Source organism: Aphelocoma coerulescens, chromosome 1A (assembly GCF_041296385.1).
Source record: "Aphelocoma coerulescens isolate FSJ_1873_10779 chromosome 1A, UR_Acoe_1.0, whole genome shotgun sequence".
Taxonomy (NCBI): Eukaryota; Metazoa; Chordata; class Aves; order Passeriformes; family Corvidae; genus Aphelocoma; species Aphelocoma coerulescens.
In genome coordinates this window covers 44,054,300-44,068,358 of record NC_091014.1, presented here as the reverse complement: position 1 = coordinate 44,068,358, position 14,059 = coordinate 44,054,300, and the positions used below count along the sequence as shown (strand labels likewise).

General features: G+C 38.1%; 1 protein-coding gene across 1 annotated transcript in view; it reads left to right on the top strand.

The window, feature by feature from the left end:
- The window catches only part of KITLG (KIT ligand), a 56,716-nt gene that overhangs the window by 20,836 nt on the left and 21,821 nt on the right, over window positions 1-14,059 (top strand). Inside the window, exon 2 of the mRNA XM_068999940.1 lies at window positions 5,058-5,171. Within this exon, the coding sequence (XP_068856041.1) occupies window positions 5,058-5,171 (114 nt within the window). The remainder of the gene's footprint in view (window positions 1-5,057; window positions 5,172-14,059) is intronic.

The window sequence follows — 14,059 nt, the reverse complement described above, 5'->3', positions numbered from 1 at the left end:
ATGTTGTGAAAAATAAGGGTCAGGAATACCAGCTGTACCCCTCGTTTGCCCCTTTTAGCCAGGAAACCGTCACAGATAGGAAAGCACCTCCAGTGGTAGATGTGTAGATGTGGCACTTAGGGACATGGTGTACTGGTAGATTTGGCAGTGCTGGGTTTATGGTTGGACTTGATGATCTTAGAGGTCTTTTCCAATCTAAATGATTCTATGGTTCCATGGTAGTCACAAGGTAGATACATCAGAGGAGCGTAGCCCAACTCATGTGAGTTGGAATTACAGGAAATGTAACCCAGGTCTGTCGCTTAGAGAGCACCCTAGTTGGTAGGCTATTGTATTTGGTGAGACTAGTGCCAGTTTTGATGGACAGTGGGTGTACACACTAGACTTAATACTTAACTGTGTTTCGTTCAGAGTTAACACAGTGCTTCCTTCTACTACTCTGAAGTCATTTCCTGGGTGCTTGAGAGTGTGCAGGGGACATTCCCAGTTCCAAATGTGCTTGCCAAATTACTTGTTTCCAGAACTAGGTGGTCATGGGTGGGTTACTTCTTTTTCCACACTTAACTCGCTTTTTGAGAGGCTTGAGCAATATTTAGCACTTAAGCAGTATTTAGGCACAGCCGTGTGGGGTATTAAAGTTAGCACTGCCATTTGCTGGTGTGAAGGTATCGCTGAATACCATGAAAATGGTAATTGGATTACATTCTGTATAAATGCTCTTCTTTCATTTAAAAATTTTTCTATGCTGTCAGTTAGTTTCTTAATTGGTTAAAGACAGTTCTTCCATGACTTTAATTATTTAATCTCTGTCACAACTAAATAACGAAATAGACATAGGAAAGAATTACTGTGTTTTTATGCATCTTCATGTTTTGTGGCTTAAAAAAATAAGATGAGAAATATCTTTCCTTGCTATTTTCATTTTCTCTGAATCTTCTTACAAAAGGCTTTTTGAGGCATAAGTGTGAACAGTAAGTTAGCTATCCATGACTGACCAACCAGTGTTGTCTGTGGCAGAAGTTCACAAGCTGTGTCTCAGCAAAGCAGCATGTAAGCACTGTCTGAGGGACCGATATTGAGAGATGTTCCTACTCCAACATTAACAGAAGTGAAAAATAAATTTGGGAAGCCTGGCCCAGGGTGAATATTGTTCCACATTGTCAGCTAACTTACTTCAGCTGTGGCTTGGTTCTGGTTAATTGGATGATTTGCTCAGGAAACTGGGCCGAAAAATTCCATGGCTAATATGATTTGAATGCAAGAAATTTTAGAATGGAGAACCCATTCATCTGGATAGTAACTACCTCTCCCTGTGCTTAATGGTTTTTTGTGGGTTTATTATTTGCCTTTTTATTAATGACTTCTCTCTACTTGTGATTAAAAGTGTTACCAGGACAAACTAGGTATTTGGAAATGTCCAGACTTTCCAAAGTTTGGTTTATTTAGCAATGTGGGATTCCCCTTGCTGCTTTCCACTTAAGGAATTAACTGAACATTAACATGATTGAATATCTTTCATAGCATACTGTGAAAGAGATGCTAAACCACTCACTCAGCAGCCTTTGTCAACACTTCAGATTGTAAATGAAGAACATAATTAAAAGGATGTTGATTTACAACTTAAAGGGTGGTCTTCAACACACTGGACAGCTAGCTAAGCTTCTAAAATGGTCTTTACTGAAATTCTAGATTATGGCTTGCAAGCAATAGTGCATAATAATCAAACGTGTATACATGAAATCTTTAGTTTTAATTATTCTTTTGAGTCTAATCATTATTTTTTTCCCCTTGCACAAACCTAAATACTCCGTATTTAAGAGATTTCAGAATCTAAAGACAACTGAATATTTTTTGAGCCAAAAATAGGAAGAGGCGCTTTAGTTTACAGGTCTGCTTCCTGTCTGCCATATATCTTCAATTTAATCATCTGTTAAGATGATGTGTGACTAAATTCTGAGACCAGCTTTGAAAAATCCCATGTTAACTTAGGGGTAATTAAATATGGAAATCTGTTATGAGTGCTGTGTAGGTAACTTTTATTTATGCTTAGTAAAGTATAAAATGGGCATCTCTATAAAGCTATTGTTTAAGGTTCCCTTTTGTTCTGTCCTTGATTTAATTCAGTCTATTCAAGTTTTGCTCAAACAGCAGGTTTGCTCATTAGTAAATAACACAAAAATAGCTCAGCTCTTTGATCTGTACAGTCCTTACATACAATGTGCCTGAAGGCATGTGTAATATAAATATTTTGTAAGTGCAAATAATTAAAAGATTTTGGATAACAGACATGTTGAAACTAGCAGTATTTTGAAGATTTGCAGTTCCTGTTGGATGACACAGGGAGCAAATAAGCAAGAAAAACCTCAAATAATCTCAGAATTTACAAATCATTGATTTTAATAGCAGTTATAAAATTACTATGCTTTTAAATCCCATTATTTACATAGAAAAAGTGTTCTTATTGATTTACGTAATTTTAAAATGTACAGTGATTTTAAGCTTCATGTATGGGCTGTCTTTATATCCAGAAGAATGAAAATTGACAAGGTGCATCAAAGTTCTGGTTTTATTTGGAGCATGCTACTGTGTTTATTAATATTACTTAGTTGATCTGCTGAAAAACTATTTCCAGTTAAAGAATTTTGTTACTTTTTTGATTATTAGACTGTTACGTTGAACATCATCTTATGACTATGACACAGTTCAGTGAAAAAATCCCCTCTTTACCAACTAATCAATACTGAGGAATCCAATAAAGAAATCACCAGTTCCTGGTGTGAACTCCGTCTCCAACGAACATGTCAGGGAAAAGTCCCTGCCAGTGTAACTGCTAATGCACTGTTTTACTCCAGAGGTTCAACTACTCAGTTTTTATTCTTGAAAGCAGAATAGTTACTTCATTTTGGAGCTAGTTGTCATGAATTCCTTGCCTTTTTTACAACAATTTATTTCCAAAACCTGTGAATGAGGAGGTAGCCTGTTAACTTGGTCACCTTTGGTTTCCTCTGTGATTCTGGAGCTTATGTAGGAAAGGGAGATGTTTCTCTTGATCACTTAAGTTCTTAAACAGCTTTGAGCTCTTATACACTGAAAGGAGCTTTCAAAGGTCCTTTCTGAGGCTAGCAGCATCTTCTTTGCATCTCCCCAGAGCTCAAGTTGTTCGTTATACATAATTACAAAGCTTTGTATAGCATAAAATACAGAGATTTTGTAAGATGAACTATTAATTATTCTCAATCCTTCACACTGGTAATTATGCTCAGTAATTACTTGTAAAAATACTAAATTAATGTATTTCTAAATGCTAGTTTTGTTGAAGCAAGGGACAGTCTCAATATTGAAAATGCATATTGAAAATGCTCTTTGCTCAGAATTTTTTTGGTTTCTTTCTGTGTGTCCTGTGTCATCTGAGGGTACAATTAAGGGAAAGGCAAGTGTAGGCTCCACTGAAATCAGCAGTCCTGGCTTGTCCCATCTTTGACAGAGCATTTCATCTGTCTCAGTTACTTGGATCAGAAAGCTGACAAATACTACATGAAAACAAAAATGGAAGTTGTCTGCCTGGTGCAGCTGGCTAAACCATCAGTGCCAGTGCAAGAGGTAGAGAGAGGAGGCTGGATTGTCTTTTCCACCAACAGCCCACACTGATTTTACGTAAATGAGTCAGGAAGCTGTATTCTAAGAAAACAAATAACTAGTTTTACGTGTAGGATAGATACAAGATTTAAGAGCTACAAGATACAAGAAAGAGATTACTCTTGTCATTTAACAGCTCTTTTAGGTAAAGTGCCTGGCACTGTTCTGTCAAGTTTATGTAGCTCCTGAGCAATCTTTATTATCATTCTTTCTTAGGCCCTCTAGATTACTATAATGATACTTCATCTTTTTAATCTGTGATTTTTCTCTTGTTCTCGTAGAGAATTTTGTCTCTGTTGTTTCATTTGCTTTGGTCTTAAATTGAAATGTTGGAGAGCATATGAATGCAAGGGTGGAGGCAGGAGTTCTCTACCTGTCACACAGAACAGACGGAGCTGAACTGTATCTTGGTTTGTGCAAAAGCAAATTCTGATCTCATTCCTGCCCTTATGGAGGCTGAGGAGCCTGCACAGGCAAATTCCATACTTGCTGTAGATGTACACCATCATCGGCTTTTGCTGACAGCTCCAGTCAGCTGGCACAAGAAGCTTCACAACCGAGGCAACTTTTGATTATCCATAACTTAAATGCTTTAACACTCTGGAAATAAAGATCTGCAGCTTAAAGTTGGCATAGGGCTCTGTGGGAAACCAGTGAAGCACAAGGAACAACAGAAGGCAAGGAAGTTCAGGCAGTGTAGCCAAGGAGACACCCAGGTGCATGGCAGCTAGTTATCTGCTGCTTTTCTGTGTGAGTCTCACAAGCCTGTGTAAGTACATTGCATTGCTGTTTCCAGTAGGATTTAGGAGGGGAATGTAGTGCCAAAGCCAAGCTGGCACTTCTGAGAGGCCAGAGCACGTCACTTGGAGAAAATGTACTGCATTGCTGCTTGAGATGTCAGTATTTGGGCAGAGTCCAGTTGTGGGTTTGCTTGCAGTTTAAGTACTCAAATTAAATGGCTATGATCATGAACTTTCTCCTTTTGTCTTGATGTAGTCTGGTATAATTTTGTTTCTTATCATTTATCACATTAGGGACGCAGATCTATCAGATGAATGACAAGTATGTAGTCAGCTTTATTTTGATGATAGAGAATATTGCAAAGTTTCTCTCTTGTTATCCGTAAACTTTGCAAAAACTCAGGTAAGCATGATCCTGTGCAAGTAACCTTATGGCTCAATACTAGGTTTCCCATTAATGTTTGCTTCCAGAAAAGATCAATTAAGTGCATTTTCGTGGATTCCTGCCATGAAGATGATACTATAATGGTACGAGTATATCCTCATGAAGGATAAAGAGTGTTGTTGCCTCTAGACTTCACATATGAGAAACATTACTACAATCTCTTGTTACTTCATGTTTGGCAATTGCTTACTTGAGGTTTCTTGTTTCTTGTTTCTGTTTTCTTTTTTACTAAACAGACTTGGATTATCACTTGCTTTTGTCTTCAACTACTCCTACTTAATCCTCTTGTCAAAGCCCAGAGTTCCTGCGGGAATCCAGTCACAGATGATGTGAATGACATTGCAAAATTGGTAAGTACCTTTTATTTTACATTATTCTGTATGTCAGACAACAGTCAGTGTCTAAAGGCACTTACATTTCTACGTGAAGTTAGTAAATCTGCATTAGAACCAGAGGAATATTAAAAAAAAAAAAAAAAAAATCCATCAGTATCTGTCACTTGAACAAAACCTTTTTTTGCAGGGAGAGTAGTTTCAGCATTAATTGAAGAGATTACTTTGACCAAGATAGTGTATGTACATAAGCAGTTTCCTCACTCCAAACTTCAATAAAAATCGCCAAAAATCTTTATTTCCTCAAACATTCTTTCGGAGCAGACTGTTCCCCATGCAGATGAAAGAGTATCGTCTTTGTGTTACTGACTTGCTTGGAGCAGACTGGTGGCAAACACAGCTGAATTGAAGCAGAAGTCTTTACCTAGGGAATATGAAAGTGCCATATATAAAAATATTATGATAGTAGACATTGTTGTATCAATCAAGGCAATAACAACTGAACAGGTTTCACATTCTTTAGGTGTGAGTGGGTTACACTCATTATGTGTTTTTCTACTTGCTGTACCCAGAAGTTTAAGTCTGAAGGACTCACGGCTTCATATAAAAACTAAATTCATTTAAGGAAATTTTAACTGTTACTTAATTGACCACTGCCTTAACCTGAAAAACTGTATCTGCTTGTGAATTCAATTGCTGTTTAACTCCACTGGAGTTAATAATTATGCTATTTTGCAGTAGTGCAGGATATAACACCGAAGTTTTTAAGAAATAATATATACTGAACACTTAACAAGCATATTTTCATCTACATATTGAATCTAACTAAAAATTGTGGCTTCATTATGGAAAAACAGTTGCAACATCACTGTTATTATTATCAAACACTTAAATTGGAGCCCCTAGTATTTGCTGCCTGTGCAGTGTTCTTAACTTGTTTTCTTTGGTCCTTATTATATACATTGGCACATAGTGCACCTCTCTAGGCGTGCTCTGTAGTCTTATTAAATGTTTAATGCTTCAAATTAGTCCCTTTAGGCAAAATTTTGAAGTATTGGCATATTTATTCCAGATAATATTTCATCTCTTGGAAGAGTATTAAGCTTTGGTGTAAACCTGTTGAAAGCATGAAAGAACAACAGAATTCCTGTGAGGGCTGGTGAAATTGTGTAGTTCAGGGATAGCAATAACTTTTCATCAATTATGTGTCCTGAGAACAAATGCTTTAACTTTCCCTTTAGTACAATTTAAATTTCAAGACAGTATAAATACAGATTACAAAAAAATGTGCAAGCAGCTTGAATAATCACACTGTCCAGGTTATACTGTTCTTCTGCTACTGCCAAGCCTGAGCAGAGTGGGGTTGGGCTGAGTTTCTTCAGACAATCCTCCATGAGGATGCTGTATGGTCATTCTCCTGACTTAGGTCCATGTCTTTCAGATCTCCGTACAAATGCAAAATTCGGGTGAAGTTAACTAGCAAGTTCAAAGACACTTTTGGTTGGAGAAATAAGAAAGATGCAGAAAGTACAAAGCCCCAGACACATAGATTCTCTCTGTTTTGAGTTTCTTGAGTTGTTCTGAGAATGTTTTGAGGAATGTCTGTCTCCCTGTTTTGTCTGTGTTAATATTTGCAGAAAGAATTTCAATAAAGTCACTTGAGAATTAAAAGAATATAGTGAAAATGAGTTTAGTACTTCAATTTAGTGTAAGAACCCTTGGTTTCAGTTAATGTGACTATATTGCATGTTGGTCATTCTCTTTTGAAATTCTACAGTGTGGCAACTTGACATTGAGAACAAAATGAAAAAATACATAATAAGTTTTAAAGTATTTTTAAAGCAAAACTTTGTTAGCTGACACTGTGAATATGGGAAGGGAGAAGCCTACAGAGAATACTGACTGATCATACTACTTTGTAGCAAGTACAAGTTTTTTATGTTCTATGCAATATATCCTTATTACAGATAAAAAGGACTCCAGTGTGAAATTACTTAAAAATATGGTTCAGGAGACCCTAAAACTCTTGCAAATTACAGTAAAAGTTTTGTACCATTTCTGCTTTTTGAAACACAATATACTCCTTGAATTAGGGAATGATATTCTTATGATGTGTATCTTCAGAATTAGACATTGCACACATGGGTGGTTGGGTTCTTTATTAGAATCATAGAATCATTAAGGCCTCTAAGGTAGAGCCCAGCCTTTGACCAAACACCACCATGCCAACTAGAGCACTGCACTAAGTACAGCATCCAGAGATTTCTTGAACACCTTCAGGATTGGCAAGTCCACCACCTCCCTGGGCAGCCATTTTTTCTTGTCCTGGGAGGAAAGGCTGTCTCCCATCGTGTTATAACCTTTATTCCAGGTAGTTGTAGAGAGTGATAAAGTGTCTCCTGAGCCTCCTTTTCTCCAGGCTTACACAATCCCTCAGCCCCTCCTCATATGACTCACTCTCTAGACCACTCCCCAGCTTTGCTTTTCTTCTCTGTTGTTCTTCTTGTAGTTAGGGACCCAGAACTGGACACAGGACTCAAGCTGTGGCCTCACAAGTGCCAAGTGCAGGGAGACAATCACTTCCCTGGTCCTGCTGGCCATACTCTTGCTGATACAGGCCAGGATATGATTGGCCTTCTCGGCCACCTGGGCACATGTTGGATCATGTTCAGCCAGCTGTCAACTAGCACCTCCAGGTCTTTTGCCCCCAGGCAGCTACTGTTCCCCTAGCCTGTAGCACAGTGTAGAGTTCCTGTGAGAAGTGCAGGACCTGGCACTTTGCTTTATTGATCCTCAGACAACTGGTCCCAGTCAATTGCTCAGCCTGTCCAGCTCCTCTGGCAGAGCCTTCCAGCACCAACTCTGCTGCCCAACTTAGTGACTGAAGGTGTTCTTGATTGCCTTGTCGAGATCATCAATAAAGATAATAAACTGATACTGGCTGGCCTCAATAGTGAGCCCTGGGGAACACTAATTCACCCCATGGGTGTGGCACCATTCACCATCAGTCTCTGGGCCCGGCCATCCAGTTTTTACCCAGTGAAATGTGTACCTGTCCAAAGCATGTGCTGCCAGCTTCCCCATGAGGATGCTGTGGGAGACAGTATCAAAGGCTTTACTGAAATCCAGTTAGAAAACATCCAGAGCCTTTCCCTCTGACTGGAGATCCTGTTGGCCTTTAAGTAAAAGTTTTATTTCTAAACTGATCCAAAGAATCTGTGCCTGTAGAACATAGGGTCTTTAATAAATATCCTCCCCTTTCACACTAAGAACAAATTGTAGCCTGTAGGATTTCACAGAAGTGTTGCGTGTACAGTTATTGCCCATAGTTATTCTGATGTTATCCACAAGCTGTCACACTTGGCAACAGTGATATAATAGTTGTTCCTAAATGCTTTATTCTCAGCCAGACTGTCATGTTCTTTAACCCTTTTTGTCCACAGTTGTGAGTACAGTCCCATCTCTGTGTGCACTAAGCTCTCTGTTCAGCGGTAGTACACAAATCCCATCTCTTGCCTTAGGATACTGGCCTCTCCCTGTCTCATCACAAATTCTTAGACATCAGCCTAGATTCAGTTTGGCCTGAATCTTCCTCAGAGGCAGACTATGATCTCTTTCATCTCCCCAAAATGTTAGCCTTTCCTGGGCCATTTCTCCTCACTGTAAAGTTACATCACCATCTCTTCCCAGCCATTCAGGTCTTCAACAAAGGTGTCTGATTTGGCTCTTGATGCTTCACAGACCCTTCAAATTCACTTTTAAAAGCTTCATTGTTTTTCTTGTCATAATAGTAGAAATTTTTTTTTGTAGTTCTCTGGACATACAAGTACATTTTTCTTCCAAAGTCTTGGTGGATAAAAATTCAGTCTATGAAAAATCTTTTTCTAGCTTCATCTTGTGTAGTTTTGCTCTTCTGTCTGTTCACATGCTGCTCTGACCCTTTATCTTCTACTTATTTCCTTCAAGCTGTTCCTCCTTTTTTTTTTTCACTATCAATGGCAAGCTTCTTGGGTTTATCTTCAAAGGTACTATTAACACTGCCTGTGTTGTCGTAACACATGCTGAGTTTGCCCTCAGCTTCTCCTCGTTATTTCCATGGTATCTGTTACACTGTTTCTAGCCACCGGAAAGATGCTCCTTGACGAACTCCAGGCAGATTCTCATCCTCTTCCTATCTCACGCTAAAATTCTTTGCAGCATGAATCCATATCCTTCATTTTGCTTTTTCCCCACTAGGTTTTCTCCACACACACACTTCTACTGCAGTGCACCTAACAGCTTGCAAAACAGTGCCACAATTCCCTACAACCTAGTCTTTGTTTATTTGGTACTGGACTTGCTCCAAGTACTGTAAACCCCCTCCATTACTTGTAGAAAACTCCTGAGCATGACTGTGGCTGTGTTCTGCTCAACTTTATTGTACTACAGGGATATGAGAACATGCCTCAGTCAAGACCCTCTGTGAATATAGACATGGGATGTCTACTAAGCCTAAGCTACTGGAGAATAAGTAAGGCATGCTGTGCAGTGCCTGAAAATGTGGGTCATTTGCCTAATCAACTTTGTGTTGAGTAATAAATTGAGGACAGATGTGTGGCGTAACTTGTTTTCAATGGTCTTAATCTGGATTTTCACTAGCATCATGCTAGACTCACATCAGAAGATGGAATTGGAAAGAAAGAAATTCAATAACCACAAGGTTTCTGAGCATTAATCAATGTAAGACCAAACCAGATTGGTATCTGTTAATAAAAAAATTACTTTTATTTTCCGTAAGATTAAATTTATTCATATCTAGGTAATATAATTTTGTCATATGAAGAATATGTCCTAAATTAAATGATATTAAAAAGCAAAGAATAACTGAACAACCATTTTTGTTTTTTCATGGTGAGAACTTTAAAAGAGCATGATTTCATACCTATAGAGAATGAAAGTATTTAGAGAGCATTCATTCTGCCCTACTCATCACATGAACTCCTGCTTCATTTGTAATGAAGATGTCTGGAGGAAAGCACATTACTTGATGAACAAATGTTCCGTATTATGAAACTGTAATTGCAGCACCTGCCAATAAAGTCTGTCCCCATTGTTCTTTTCAGCACAGTAAGTCAGCAGAAAGCTGCTGCAATTGTGCATTTGATTTTGCATAAGAATTAGGAATCAGTTGTATATATGTTTGTTTAATATGAACATCAAAACCTAATTATAAATAGAATTTTCCCTGAGCTCTGCAGTATGTACAGAATATACCTACATATTTTTGTTTTGTCCATTAACAAAATCTAAGATACCTCTTCTTAATTACTTCTCTAAAGCAATTTTCTTCTTTTCAGTTTTGGAAGCCCAAACAATAGTCAGGATTTACTGACCAGTTCCTTGTTTGAGACATGCTGTCAAATACTTTGCTTTCACATTACATCTTTGCTGGAAATATGTACTTGACACTCTCTGCCACATTTGATTTTTATTTTTAAATGGAGCTAACTCTCCTGAGTGAAGGGGTTATAAAAAATTATCCAGAGTTGTTATGCTGCAAATAATCTGCCACTATGACTGTAAAAAGTGTGAACGGAAATCGTTAGCATGTTGTCTTAAGCCAAATGATGAAGATTTTATTAACTGCTTCATTAGCAGATGAGATAAGAGTAGATTGCAGAGATGATGTACAGACAAGCTCCTGCAGGAAAAGAAAAGCCAGGGAAGCAGTGAGAAAGATGAAGAGCTGGAGAGGGACTTTTGACAAAGGCATGTAGTGATAGGACAAGGGGGAATGGCTTTAAACTGAAAGAGGGGAAGTTTAGATTAGATATAAGGAAGAATCCTTTGAGGGTGATGAGGCACTGGAGCAGGTTGCCCAGAGAAGTGGTGGATGGCCCTTCCTTGGAAAAGTGTCAGGGCCAAGTTGGGTGGGGCTCTGTGCCACCTGGTGTAGTGGAAGGTGTCCCTGTCCATGGCAGGGGGGTTGGAACCAGATGATCTGTAAGGTCCCTTCCAACCCAAACCACTCTATGATTCTATGAAAAGAATAGGAAAAGGGAAACAAATAGAGAGAAATTCAAGGTAGAAATGGTATCCAAAAGGAAAGTATGTTTTTTTTCCCATCATATGCTTCAGAGTAAAAAAGAAAACACTTACAATGGAAAATGGTAATTTTTACTTTATTAACATACTTTATCTTTGATATGTGTATAAAAAAATTGTATCTATGCTTGTCTCCTTATAATTTTCATAACAAGCATGATAAAGGGAATTTTCAAGAGCAGTAGCCCTCATTTCAAAGCATGTGACTGCAGATGGGTCATCTCTCATGTCTGCTGTTGCGATGATAGAGTAGTTTATGGAACCCAAATCACTTTTACATCCTTTTTTCATCTCCCCATCTATGTGACCGTGAGCATTTTTTAAAACACATTTGGGTTATGCAATGTTAACAGTGCTGTATTAAATATTCAGACCTCTCTATGTCAAAAGTAATCTTACATTCCCCAGTTTGAGTTTTTGTTACAACTGGGAATATAGTACTTACAGTTGGTTTTATATGGATTTATAGACATAAGTCTAGATTCCCTGCTCTTCACCTTTTCTCAGAGCCTGTTAGGACTTCTACAATCACACACACCCACTAAATCAGAGAAAATTTTTGTGACATTTTAATTGCAACTCAGGGTTCTTTTAGTTCTATACATTCCTTTCCAAGATTATCATTTGACATTCTCTCTAATCATCAAAACTGTTACTTCTGTTCAAACCAAGGTAAGTCATGCAGGCAGGTGTTTTGTGGCCCCCCAAATTTGTCACTGTACTTAAGGAGTTGAGTAGAGGAACTAGTAAAAAAGCCATTCCAGGACTCAGATGGTTTCAAGGGACAATTCTTTTCCAAATACCTTTGCTTAGGCAGGTCAGAGCCGCCTTGTCATTCTGCTCCTTGTTGGAAGCCACAACAGTCAGGCACCCTGCACAGAGTGGGTGTGCAGAGTCCATTCATTATTTTCAGGATCATTTCAGCAGATGAAAATCAAGATTAAAATCTTGGTGGTTGGTGTTCAACAGAATTTCAAGACACATTTCAGCAAAGTAAGAGTACAGAGTGCAGATCTAGTAGAGACGTATCCTTCACTCTTACATCAGGGGCTTTACCCTATTTTCTGTGCGTGAGTTGGGAAGTCCAAGTGAGACACAAATGTGACTCCCTCGCTTTGACTGAGATCCATCGTTTACCAGCACAGCATCTGACATGTGGAGTTCAGTCAACAAAACTTTAACAAGTTTCATCTTGAGGCAGGGCATATATTTTGTCTTTGACACCCTCCTCCCAGTGATCTTCATTTTTAGTAGTAAATTCAAAAATATCTTATCTGATTCACAGTCTGTCAAGGAGAAGAATATCTGAGACTGAGCTGTATGCTCCAGCTCTGATTGAGAAGGTGTAAGAGCTCTTGGGCAGTTAAATTTTTTTAACTGTGCATGAAAAGTGCTTGAGAGGCTCTGATGCCAGGAGAGTAGATTGTATACATAATGCATATCAATTCTTGTAGTGTTCATTGATATGGAACAAATTTAATCTTCCAGTGACCTTTCTTAAAGAACAGTGGTTTTGCTGGCATTGCTAAGTGTGAAATCCCTCTAGAGTGAGCATGGGAAACTTTGCACATAGAGTAGCATCTTCACTATGTATGCTGCTTGAAGTGCTGCTAATCCTACCTCTCTAGGCACGCAAAGGAAGCTAGAAAAAAAATGGAATACGTATGTCACGATGCAGTGATATTTTAAATAAAGGAATAACAGACAAAAAAATTGAAAGGGGATTTAGAATAAATCTGGTGCTCTAAACAAAGAACAAATATATTGACATATTTTTCAGTATTTATAGCGTCTTGACTCAGCTCTCCAAAATGCCAGGTAAATTGAAATTAATATTGACAATTTTAGTGATGCTTCTGCTTTGGGAGTGTGTAGGTATAAAAATAAAAGAAGAATAAAAGAAGAAAAGAAGATTAAAAAAACCTGATTTATGTGAGGGAATTTAGAAGGATCATTTGTATAGTAACTGTTTTAAAGCTGTAGGAGAAGGATATATGTCATTTAGTGGGAAGATTGTGGCTTAGTCCACATAAATTAAAAAGAAGTGTTCGGGATTCAGTTGTGTTTGGCTGTGTATAAGTATTGCCCTTGATCATTTCTAGAACCATAGCATTTTGAAATAATTGTTTTAATTTTTAATTGAAACAAAATTTTAATTTAAGAAATAAAACATTATGTTTTGTCAAACAAAATTCTGCCTAAAAACTGCACAGGGGGAAAAGAAATCCCTGTGCTGGTTGCTATAGCAGCAGAATCAAAAGCAACCATAACAGAATGATCTTTAACCTGAAGGAGAACTGCTTTTGCACCAAAGGAGCTACATCTGTGCATATTGTTTTTGACTACATGGATTTCAAACCAGCATGAGAAATATCAATTGGCTTTTTCATTGACAGAAAATAGGTTTACTGTATCATTAAGCATTATATTATGGTTAAACCTTTTGAATAAATACTTCAAAAGACTGTGGATTTGCGGCAGTCCAGTGGCTGTTGGACTGTTCATCTCCCAACCCAGCACATTCCCCAGATGTTCAGCCATGTCTCACAGTAGTGTTGGATCCCATCTGTGGCAGATTGTATTGTATAATTCAGTGGAAACCCTTCTTCCACTCCTTATCTTTGCTGCAGCACACTTCATGCTCAGCCACATCTGCAAAGGTGCACTCAAGCTTACATGTGTGGAAGCTCTCCTTTGCCCCAGGACATTTCTATGATATAATTATATTGCTCATCATTAGTAAGAGGCACAACTTCAAAGTTAAAGTTGTGCTCAAGTGTTTTTCTGACCTGGTACATTACCAAGCACAAGGCAGACACCTA